The sequence below is a fragment of the Mesoplodon mirus genome (genome assembly GCF_964341445.2).
Source record: "Mesoplodon mirus genome assembly, chromosome: 4".
NCBI lineage: Eukaryota > Metazoa > Chordata > Mammalia > Artiodactyla > Ziphiidae > Mesoplodon > Mesoplodon mirus.
In genome coordinates this window covers 33,078,029-33,090,723 of record NC_138979.1, presented here as the reverse complement: position 1 = coordinate 33,090,723, position 12,695 = coordinate 33,078,029, and the positions used below count along the sequence as shown (strand labels likewise).

The following is a 12,695-nucleotide window of genomic DNA, read 5'->3' as shown; positions in this document are numbered from 1 at the left end:
GGCCATGGCTCACGGGCCCAGCCACTCCGTGGCATGTGGGATCCTCCTGGACCGGGGCACGAACCCGTGTCCCCTGCATCGGCAGGCGGACTCTCAACCACTGCACCACCAGGGAAGCCCCTCACAGTGACTTTTTAATGAATTGTCACACCTGCCAGAGTAGGTGTGCCAGAGAAGTGTAAAGGGATCAGAGAAGTAAGTGTTGGGTCCAGAAGTTAAAGTCAGGCTTCAGGATGCAGTATTATTTGACCTATTATATACTACTCTGCTGTTTTTGTTTGTTTGTTTCTGGATAAAGAGGTTGGAGAAGGCTGAGAGAAAAGGGAGAAAGTGTTAAAACTGTTAAGGGAAGCCACTAGTTTTTAAAAGTATAACCTTGGAAAGTATAACCGCCATCATTTCCCATTTAGGTGTTTACCCATAGTCAATATCAAAAGTCCAAAAGAATCTCCATCTTTCTGAGCATGCAAGACGAAATTGAGACAGAAGAGATCATCAAGGACATTTTCCAACAAGGCAAAACCTGCTTTATTCCACGGTACCAGTTCCAGAGCAATCACATGGATATGGTGAAATTAGCATCGCCTGAGGAAATCTCTTCACTTCCCAAAACATCCTGGAATATTCATCAGCCCAGTGAGGTCGAGTTTCGGGAGGAGGCCTTGTCCACAGGTAAGTGTTATGGTATTAGAATCCGCACCTTCGGATGTTCTCAGGCTGTGATGGGTTGTTAGACCTCTGATCCGCTTGTTATATTTGGGTCAGTGGGGGTCGCTTTTCCTACAGGGATGAATTTGTATTTCACTTATATTCCAAGACATCAACCTAATCTAGTTTAGGGTGCGATGCCCTCTGTAAGCTGTGAGGTGTCAACTGTAATAGTAAGGTATTAAGGTATTGTTGCCTTTTCACGGACTCCTGCCCTGACCTTGTGGGTTGGATTATACATTTTCTCTGAATAATATTGCATTTCCCATGGTTTCAATAATGGTCTGTATGGTAATGAGTACCTTATTATTAATGCTATAAGCATTTATATCTCCAGCTCAGACCTGTCAACTACTTGGGTATCATATGGTCATCTCCAACACAACATGTTCCAAGCTGAATCATATTCCCTCATGCCCACTATCCTGTGTTTCTCTTAGTGTATAGTACCATCACCACCCAATTCACAGTGCCAGAAATCTCAAGATCATCCTTGACTCTTCTCTTTCCCTCATGTTGCATGTGTGCCCATTGCCGAGTCCTGGTGATTTTACTTACTGAGTTATTTATTGAACCTGTCCACTCCTCTCTAATCCCACTGCTACCACTGCAGTCTAAGCCACCATCTTCCCTTGCTTGGGTTATTATAACAGCTTCCTAACTCTTCTTCCTCTCCTCCCTCTCAATCTATTATCTATGTAGTAATTGAAACAAGATTTCTGAAATGCAAAGCTGACCATTTCTCTCCCCAGTTTAAAGTCTTTCAGTGACTTTCTGCTGCCCTTAGTTTGAATCACACATTCCTTAATGAGGCTCTTCCTGATTTGGCCTTGCTATTCTTTCCATTTTTACATCTTTCTACTCCCTCACTTTATAGTCTGAGTTTCAGCCACTCTGAATCTCTCCCAGTTTCCCATTTTTAAAAAATTGAAATATAGTTGATTGACAATATTGTGTTCATTTCAGGTGTATAGCAAAATGATTCAGTCATATATATATGTATATTTTCCATTATAGGTTATTATAAGATATTAAATATAGTTCCCTGTGCTGTACAGTAAACCCTCATTGCTTATCTATTTTATACATTGTAATTTGTGTCTGTTAATCCCATACTCCAAATTTATCCGCCTTGGTAACCATAAGTTTGTTTTCTATGTCTGTGAGTCTGTTTCTGTTTTGTATATAGATTCATTTGTATTATTTTTTTAGATTCCACATACAAGTGACATCATATAATATTTGATATTATATCCATCCATGTTGCCACAAATAGCGATGTTTCATTCTTTTTTTATGGCCGAGTAGTATTCCATTGTGTGCATGTGTGTGTGTGTATGTGTGTGTACACACATGTACACCACATCTTCTTAAACCAATCACCTGTTGATGGGCTCTTGGGTTGTTTCTATGTCTTGGCTATTGCAGATAGCTTCTGTGAACACTGGAGTGTATGTATCTTTTCAAATTAGGCCAACCCCATTTTGCTTTTTCTACTGCTGGACCTTTATACGTGCTATTCCCTGGCCAACAGCCACTTGGGAGATTTAGTCATTATCAAGCAGTCAAAGAGCTGGAAGTAAAACAAGCTAAGGGTACTATTTTGTACTACGATGCCTCAAACCTGTCTTAGAGGTATGTATTTTTGATTAAGACTTAAATAGTTGCAAAGAAATCCCAGTGAAGCTTTATGCAATCTTCTCTCAATTTCTGTTCCTTTTCATTGTTACAACATAGCCTATAAAATCAGTATGACAGCATGGGAAGGGACACAGTCAAGGTCTCGTGGTAGTAGGGGGATTATTTACTTTGCTACTTTTTCTCCTAATTATACAGTCCTGTGCTTTGCTACATGTTTAGACACCAAAAGTACACTCAGATCTACCTCCTAGACCAGATGAATGCCAACATTATAAAAATTTTAAGACAATGAAACATAAGGGAATGTAGTGTATCTTGGGAGGTAGCCTAGGCTTATAGATAAGGAAAGATAGGAATTGTAGGCTCTGGCATTGCTCACACTTCATCAACTACTTCTCCAGACTCACGGGCTTATGGGTGGAGCCCAGGGCACTCTCCTAGTTCTGGTTGACCATATTAACATCTCCTTCCATGCTCGCATCACTCTGTGATGTCCCGGCTAATTGAAATGCTACTTGGTATCCTCCAGTAACGAGTTTCTCCAGAGGCAGCCCATTGTCTTTGTAGAAAAGCTCTGCTCCTTGTAGAATATATTGCTTTGGTTGAGCTAAAATGTGTCACCCTGAACCTTCATGTATTAGTTCTATTTCTGTTTAAGTACGATAGCGGGCAAGAGTAAGGAAGAAGCATGATCTTTCCTCTTAATTTAGCTGTACTTCCTGGTTAGGATAAACTCCGTTCAAACAAGTGAGCTAAATCATTTATATATAGGTTTTAGCACATCATTTGGCACATAGGAGCTATTCAGTAAATGGTAACTATTATTAATTTTAAACAAGGAAGGCAGGATTATTCATTATGCAGTCAACTCATATGCAGTCAACTACCTAGAGGGAAGTTACACATGTCAGGTTCAAAGATTCTGTCCTTGACAGTGCCCCATTCAGTCACCTGTTGCTACCTGAGTGTTTAACATTTGATAATTTCCAACAAACATTTTCTGAACATCTACTTTGTATCAGACACTGTATTAGCTCTGGAAAGATAAGGTCCTGGACTTCAAGGTGCTCACACTCTAGGTGGGGAGACAGAAAACATACATAAGTAGAATGACTATCCCAACCTGTCGTATATATCAAATATAAGTCAAATGAAAAGAATATTAAGAATATAGAAGTTCAGGGCTTGGCCCTGAATAGAAAAAAGTTCACTCACAAAACTGCTTGTGCATATTTTTTCTCCTCCATACCATTTATTCATGCTGTGTTTGTGGGACAGGTTGCTTTTTCTCCCCATGTGTTTTTCTTTGCAGATGCTTGCAATTGGCATTGCAAAGGGTTAGGGAATTATACCTGTATTTTCTTGCAATTGCAGCCTGGGAGCTAATGCTCTTTGCTGTTGTTTATAGAATGTTCGATTCGTAGTCTCTGCTGTTTGTTATCTCCCAGCATCACATTCTGCACCGTGGATTTTTACTCACATTAGCAGTTTAGAATGTGGCATCTTCAATGCTACAGCATAAATCTAGCTTCACAGTGTTTGTGACAAGCTGACTAGAGCTCAGATTGTCCCCAGTATAGCTTATGCAGCCTGCTTATCTTTCTGTTTCGCTCACGTTATGACAGGTTAGAAAAAAGTGAGCTCTGGTGTCCTCAGTTGCAATTATAAGTTCCTAAGCAAAAATTTCACACGGGCTATTTTTGTATTATGTATATAGCAAAATAACAGAAGGGCAAAAGAAGTGGAGGGACTGCCTCTTTACTGAATTTGTTCTCAAAGTGAAGGCTGCTTGGGCAATTAGATTAGCCAAGAATCTTTCCACTGAAAGGACATAATCTAATTCAACGTGGCTTAAGCAAAAATAGGATTTTATTGGCCCAGAGACTGAAAAATCCACAGAAGGGCTAGCTTTAGATATGGCCAGATCAGAGTCATTAGGATCTACTCTACCTCTGCCTTTTGACTCCACTTTCATCTATATTGGCTTCATTTCTTGGTGCCACAGGTGGCCGTGGTAGTTCCAGGTTCCACAGCATCCTTACTGCTAGCAGTCCCAGCAGAAAAGAGCAAGTCTGTTTTCTAACGGTCCCAGTAAAGTCCTGGTCTTAACTCTTACTGACCCGAATTGGGTCAAGTGGCCATCCTGAAATCAATCACTGTAGCCAAGGACATGGACGAGGCTGAGTGACCTAGGCCTGGGTCTTGTCCATCCCTGAGCCACAAACTGTAACCAGGGAGAAAGAATGTGTTGACTGACTGGACACGGTCCTGTGCCCACCTGTGCGGCCCTACCCAAACCACTGAGCTGAGAGTGGGCTGGGGGCATTTTGCCACAGGAAAAAGAAGTACTGTTTCCAGAACAAGGGCAATGGATACTGGACAGTCCAAAATCAAACTCACCTATGCTGTTAATCATTTCTGAAATTCTATAGAATATAACAGGCTCTTTGCAGTCATAACTTTGTCAGAGCTGATTTTTTATTTTTGATCTTTCTGGAAGCTCTTTAGGAATTCATACCTATGTGTGGGTGCCTGACACGTAACTCAAATAAATAAATGATCATAATGAAGCTTTCTATTCCTCAACCAAAACATTTTAAAGTGACTGAATGGGGCACTGTCAAGGACAGAATCTTTGAACCTGACATGTGTAACTTCCCTCTAGGTAGTTCATGATCAGTACTTTTGGGAGGGTTAGGCTTGGTTTATTGAAGTCATTCCCATGAAACTGAGCTCCTTTCTTTCTTCAGTAGGGTTGCATGGCACCTGCAAGAATATAGTAAAGAGAGTGGGTATGAATTTCATCAAGGCATTTGGCAGAGTCATGATAGCCTTGATGATGGGGTGGAGGAATTTGGGTTGGATCGTAATACTTTATTCAGAAGATCTTTCGTGAGTGCTCCTCTGTGGGAGGAGTAATGGGGGATGCAGCGGGGAACAGGGTGGACCTCTCCTTTGTGCGGTCCTGTTCAGCTTTTTGTTGCCACTTAGATGTCCCACTGTCCCTGGATTTCAGCATGTCAAAATTCATTCTTATCGTTCTCTTTGTGTTTTTCACATTTCTGTTAGCAGCCAGTTTGTACACATAGACTTATTCTTGTCTCTTTTCTACCCATCCAGTTATCAAGTATTACCAGGTTTTTCTTTGTAATATTTTTATCACCTGTCTTTCTCTAATTCCAGTTTTGGAGGATCCTTTGTCTACAGTTTTGATTCTTCATATCTGTTCCATTGGAATACACTTCCAGTTGGTTTCCTGGCCATATTGCCTTTCCTAAAGTACCTCTTTTTGTACAGGCCATCTACCCTGTTCAAGCCTTTCCTGGTACCCAGCATAGATCTGTGTGCCTGAGCAGACTGAAGTTCCTGCTAGCTAACTGTTGCCAAGAGAAGGGACACTGGATAAAATTTAAACATTCAGGCCACTGTCTGGGCCGCTCTTTTTACCTTGACTCCTTCTTCCGCCTGGTGCAGTTCCTCTGCTTCAGCCAAAGTAGTCTGCTGGAAGACAGTATTTCATAGCAATCGAGAACCCAGACTTGAGAATCAGATAAGCCTGGATGTGAGTTCTACTTTTGCTACTTTCTAACTATGTGACTTTGGGGAGGTTGTTGAACTCCTCTAAGTGTCAGTCTTGTCACCTGTGAGTGGATGAAGCTACCTCACAGGTCTGTTATGAAGCTTGAATGAAAAGTGCTTGGCATATAGTAGGTGCTCAGTAAAGGGGCTCTTGTTGCTGATGTGGATTCTGTTGTTTTTGCAGTGGTTGAGTTGTCATCTGAGAACACACTATGTGCATTACTGTGAAATTTGGTTACACCTACTGTTTTTCAAGGCTAGAATGTCTTAGGTGTTCCTTCCAGGTGGTATCTTTTAGTCTAGCGCTTAATGTCATTGCCTTTTGAGTCAGACTGATCTGAATTTGAATCTAGGCTTTACCACTTGGGGAAATTACTCAACATCACAAAGTACACATTTTCCCCTATGAAATCAGGGATAGTTGCAGTGGCCACTCATTGTGCTGTTTAGAGGATAAAGTAAGATGATGTATGTGAAGTGCCTTGTAGTGAACTGGCTCATGTAGTGAGGGATCAAAAATGGCAGTTACTGTCAACAATAAGCTCTTCTCACCTTCTCTAACCCTTCCTTGACTGCCCCCAATCCTCAAGTCCCTTTCTTCTCTAATTCTTACTCACCCAGCACTTAACATATATCCACCTGTTGTACAAATTCTCCTAGCGGGTATATTTCTTTTCTTTGCTGAGAGACTTTGCAGTATTGGGATTTATAATAAGAAATATATATTTGGTCTTCATCCCAGTTTCTGGCAGAGCTCCTAAAATCTTTGGAATTTCCCAAGTAATAAGAGCCATAAAGGTGTCTTGATATTCATAGCACACCCCTTTCAACCAGACCTGAGTTTATGTTGATGTGGTGACTTTGGAAAGCAACCAGGGGAATCAACTTTTGATTAGAGGGTTGGAATTTTAAGTCTCCCCACCACACTGACTTCTGGGGAGGGGAGAGGGGCTGGATGTTGAATCAGTCACCAGTGACCAATGATTTAATCAATCATGCCGTTGCAGTGAAGCCCCCATAAAAACCCAAAGGACAGGATTTGGAGAGCTTCCTGGCTGGCGAGCCTGTGGAGCTGCTGGGTGCTGTGTGCCCTTTCCCTGTACCTTGCCTTGTATATCTCCTCCTGAGCTGTATCCTTGTACAGTCAACTGGTAATCTAGTTAGTAAAGTGTTTCTCTGAGTCCTGTGAGCTGCTCTAGCAAGTTAATCAAGTTAATCCAACCCAAGGAGGGAACCTCCGATGTATAGCCTGTAGGTCAGAAGTACAGGTAACAACCTGGACTTGCCATTGGCATCTGACATGGGGGTTGCAGGCAGTCTTGTGGGACTGAGCCCTTACCCTGTAGGATCTGACACTGTCCCCAGGTAGACTGTGTCAGAACTCAGTTGAATTGTAGGACACCCAGCTGGATGTCAGAGAATTGCTTGGTGGCCCAGGAAAAAGCATTGGAGACTTGGATTATTTATTTATTTTTTCAATTAATTTATTTTTGGCTGCGTTGGGTCTTCATTGCTGCACGCGGGCGCTCTCTAGTTGCAGCAAGTGGGGGCTACTCCTCTCTGCGGTGCGCGGGCATCTCATTGTCGTGGCTTCTCTTGTTGTGGAACACAGGGCTCTAGGCACGCAGGCTTCAGCGGTTGTGGCTTATGGGCTCTAGAGCGCAGGCTCAGTAGTTGTGGCTTGTGGGCTCTAGAGCACAGGCTCACTTGTTGTGGCGCCTGGGCTTAGTTGCTCCACAGCATGTGGGATCCTCCTAGACCAGGGCTTGAACCCGTGTACCCTGCATTGGCAGGCGGATTCTTAACCACTGCGCCATCAGGGAAGCCCCGACTTGGACTCTTTAAGAGCAGAGCCCTTCTCCTAAATCATCTGTACTCCTGGTGCCAGCATCATGTTTTTTTTGTTTGTTTTCTTATTATTTTAAAAAATATTTTATTTATTTATTTATTTGGTTGCGCCAGGTCTCAGTTGCAGCAGGCGGGCTCCTTAGTTGCAGCTGGCGGGCTCCTTTGTTGTGGCTTGCTGACTCCTTAGTTGTGGCATGCAAACTCTTAGTTGCGGCATGCATGTGGGATCTAGTTCCCTGACCAGGGGTCGAACCCGGGCCCCCTGCATTGGGAGTGCAGAGTCTTAACCACTGCACCACCAGGGAAGTCCCCCAACATCATGTTGTTCACATCAGACTTTCAGTGAAAGTGTCTTGAGGTAAAGCCAACACTATTATGAATTCAAAGAATGCTTATATAAATTTATGGGTGATCAATATTTTATAGTCATTAAAGGAAAGCTGGATTTAAAAAATAATAAGCATCTACCTAGGGGCATTTAAAAAAATATATCAGAAATAGTTGTTTTATAAGATGCTGTGACACTTTTATTTGGTATTTGGGAATAAAGGGTTCACGTTAGACCTGGGCTGGAATAACCTTGCAGTTGATCTTCTCCCGGCACTCGCTTTGGGGAAGCTGTAGAGTTAAGATCCAGGTGGAATGTTGTACCTGCCATGTGTGCTGTGCGCTGTTGCACCTGGGTGGGGAGCTATGAGTTGGTGCATAGGCCTTGGGTCTCTGAGTCTTGATACATGTAAAAACCTGGTAGGAACTCACAGGTCTCAAGGGGACCTGCACACACCTTGGCTCTCGATGCACCCCATGTGGATGAGGGAGCAAAAGAAGCTGCATGCTGGGGTAGCTCCTGGGCCCAGGAGGAGGTGCAGATGCTGCTCTGTGCCCTTCTATAATGCCAAGTACGCACAGTCATACCTAGACTGAGGTCTGTTGCGTTTCCTGAGTCAGAGTGCCCGGTGAAACGTGTAACAGCCTCTGGGTCCCTGCTGCGTTCATAATCCAGTCTGTGGGCATTAACGTATCATGTTCTGCACACTCCACAGGCCTTTGCAGGAGTTTTGGGTGACCTCTCCCTCAGGACAGTTGAGAACGTTGCCTTCAGAGTTAGGCACTGCGGGAGGTGGAGCAAACACTAATGGTCCTCGTTCCATCTTCCTTGTGTTCAGGGGGGATCATCGAAGACCACGGAGGTCAAGTGACTTCCCCAAGTTCATACAGGCAGTTAATAACAATGCAGTGGTCACCCAGTTCTCCTGTTTTCCATTCCAGTGCCCTTTGAAGTGCCATTTCTCTTTTCTTAACACCTCATTCATTAATGTTGCTTTATTACCACCTGGATTTTCCTTCTCTCCTGACAGTATACTGCACCAGAACCATTATTCACGGAATAGGTACTGTTGGTAATTGTATGCATGGGAACATCATCATATTTTCCCAAGGAAGAACTTGCGCTAAGTCACATGTATCTAAAAGTACACTGGTTGTGAAGTTAAGCTTTTTTTTCAGTCATTTTATATTCAAGTAAATGCACAGGAAGAACAGCCTAGGCTTTCATATGAATGGTAAGTGTACACATGGTAGGCTTCCTTGGAGCTGTTCCAGGATTGTCTATTTTATCTTTTGCAGCAGCAACTTCAGACTATCTTCTCATTTCCGAGAGTGGTAGTTTACTTTTTGTTAACTCCCAGCCCATTAAGATGAAAAGATACTTCCTTAGGGATTATGGCCTGTTATTCTTGCCAAGATGCGTTAGCCTGCTAAATGTTCTATTCAAACATAGTGATTCATTGAATGTACTATGGAACACTTAAGTGTCATTAAAAGGGCTAACGTAGGTGACTTAAAACTCTCTACCTATAGAACTTCAGGTGTTTAAACTCCTTTTCCAATTCAGTTTTTATTTTATTACCTTTAATCAAGACATTAAAATGTCTATTAGGTTTATGTATGTTTCTGTATATGTTAACTTGAGAGAAGAGGCAGAATTTTAAAAAATATTTATTTATTTATTTGGTTGCGCTAGGTCTTAGCTTCGGCACATGGGCTCCTTAGGTGTGGCAGGTGGGCTCCTCAGTTGCAGCTCACACTTTCCTTAGTTGCAGCTCGTGGGCTCCTTAGTTGTGGCTCACAGGCTCCTTAGTTGTAGCATGTGAACTCTCAGTTGCGGCATGCATGTGGGATCTAGTTCCCTGACCAGGGATCGAACCCGGGCTCCCTGCATTGAGAGCACGGAGTCTTATCCACTGTGCCACCAAGGAAGTCCCGAGGCAGAATTTTTAAGAGGAGTTTGAATTAGAAAAAAATAAGTTGTTTTTAGTTTCGTCTTCTGATCCTTAAACCTCAAGTCAGAGTGGTGAAAACTGGTTTGTAAATAAATACCACCACGGGTATCTGTGCCCCACTCCTGCTCTCTTCATCAGCAAGTCCTCTCTCCTTTTCTCTCACTCCATCCTCAAGGGTTAATGGAACAGTTTTGGAGCTGTTGATGTCCTTTTTTTTTTTTTAATATAAATTTATTTATTTATTTATTTTTGGCTGCGTTGGGTGTTCATTGCAGCACACAGGCTTTCTCTAGTTGCAGCGAGCGGGGGCTACTCTTAGTTGTGGTGCGCGGGCTTCTCATTGCGACGGCTTCTCTTGTGGAGCATGGGCTCTAGGCGCGCGGGCTTCAGTAGTTGTGGCTCACAGGCTTCAGTAGTTGTGGCTCGTGGGCTCTAGAGCGCAGGCTCAGTAGTTGTGGCACATGGGCTTAGTTCCTCTGTGGCATGTGGGATCTTCCCGGACCAGGGATCGAACCTGTGTCCCCTGCATTGGCAGGCGGATTCTTAACCACTGCGCCACCAGGGAAGCATGGGGCTGTTGACGTCTTAGAGAATGTCTAACCACAGGTTAGGGATAGCCTCCATCTTATCCGTTTTATGGGCAGGAGCCCAGAGGATCTATTTCCTCGAATGCCTTCAGCAGTGAGAACAGCCCTTTAAAATTCTTCATTAAAGCATTCTGAGGGGACTTCCCTGGCAGTCCAGTGGTTAAGACTTCACCTTCCAGTGCAGGGGCTGTGGGTTTGATCCCTAGTTGGAGAGCTAAGATCCCATATGCCTCGTGGCCAAAAAACCCAAAACATAAAACAGAAGCAATAGTGTAACAAATTCAATAAAGACTTTAAAAATGGTCCACATCAAAAAAAAATAAAAAAGCATTTTGAAAGGCCACAAGACTGGGATGTTTCTTTATGATGAATTATAACCTGTTCTTCTTTCCAGGGGAGTGACTTAGGGAATTTTCTCCATTGAAAAATGAGGACAAGAGATGATTTCAAGGAAGCTGGGCCAGTAAAGTGAAAGGAAGTTCTGCCTTTGTCCACTTGGCAAATGTCAGGGCTGACTTCTCTATCTTAGGTTATTGTGGTGACCTCCTAACTGGCCACCCCTGTCCAAACACTTGACTCCTCTGTCTCACGTTCCTGCCAAAGTGACCTTAAAACTCACCCGGATTGTATCACTCCACCACTTGAAAACTTTGTCTTCATTGCCTAGCAAATAAGTCCAGATTGAGTAGCAAGATTCAAGGAAGAGGAAAAGAGGTGTGTGTGTGTGTGTGTGTTCTTTTTTGGGGAGGTTTTTCTGTCTTTGTTCTTCTAGTTCCCTCAACCTGAAATGCCCATCTTCTTTGTCTGACTTTTGGAATCTTAATCATCCTTTAAGTCTCCTTAGCTTCCTCAGTCAGATTTAAACATTTCTTCCTTTGTATTTCTACCTATGTTATGACACCTCAGTGTGCTTTGTGTTGTTGAATTGGCTTTATTACATCACATGCTTGTAATTTCAAAGGTTTTTTTTTTTACCTTAATATTTGCAGGAATTGGGAGCCCACCACTTAAGAGGGAAGCCCATTCCACTTTAGACTGCTTTATAAAACGATAGAAGTTATTCTTTACTTTAAGCTTGTGCCTTCATGTAACTCTTTCACTTGGCAGTCCTGCTGCCCTTTCAAGAAACACATAAATAGTCTCGAAACATTTCCCTTGTTGTGTTTGGGCTTGAAACAGTACCCCCAATGAATTTGAGGTATCACCTTTTTCTACATCGGCTTAAATATCCTTTTTAAAGTATTATATAGGACTTCCCTGGTGGTGCAGTGGTAAAAAATCCACCTGCCAATGCAGGGGACATGGGTTCAATCCCTGGTCCTGGGAGATCCCACATGCTGCGGAGCAACTAAGCCCATGCACCACAACCACTGAAGCCGGCTCGCTTTAAGGCCCGCGTGCCACAACTACTGAGCCTGCGTGCTGCAACTACTGAAGGCTGCACGCCTAGAGCCCGTGCTCCACAACAGGAGAAGCCACTGCAATGAGAAGCCCACGCACTGCAACGAAGAGTAGACCCTGCTCGTCGCAACTAGAGAAAGCCCACGTGGAGCAACAAAGACCCAACGCAGCCAAAAAAAAAAAAAAAAAGTATTCTATAAGCCTAATGATTGTATGTTGAATGAATGATTGATAGTAGCTGCAAAGAAATGCAAACATAATCTACCAATGTTTATTTTTTTTATCCTCCTCATCATCTATAAAATCAGATATGTATTAACTAATTATCTGCAAGTAAGCAAGCAGAACAAGCCAATATTACTATTGGATGAAGTGGGCAGGGAGCTATAAGATGGAAATTGAACAGAAACAAAAAATGTCTTCCTAACTGCCCATCTCATTACTTTGGTTTAAAGCAAATACACATAATAATTTAAGTGTTCTTTGGGTGTAGTGATGCTGGAAGCCAGAATCACTTGTAAGAAGTCCTGGGATGAATTAGTTTCTCTGATTGTCTAAACCAGTTGTTTTCACACTTCAAGCCTGACTCATTGGGGCTTTTAAATTCAGTTTAGTAGCATTAAAAAAAAAAACAAAAAAACAAACAGGG

The 12,695-nt window shown here is 42.8% G+C and overlaps 1 protein-coding gene across 3 annotated transcripts in view; it reads left to right on the top strand.

Moving 5' to 3' along the window:
- Positions 1 to 12,695, top strand: part of LOC309803424 (5-formyltetrahydrofolate cyclo-ligase) — a 279,511-nt gene that overhangs the window by 8,173 nt on the left and 258,643 nt on the right. For all 3 annotated transcript variants that reach the window (XM_082619608.1, XM_082619607.1, XM_082619609.1), the window contains exon 2: positions 411 to 672. In XM_082619608.1, coding sequence (XP_082475734.1) covers positions 411 to 672 — 262 coding nt within the window. The remainder of the gene's footprint in view (positions 1 to 410; positions 673 to 12,695) is intronic.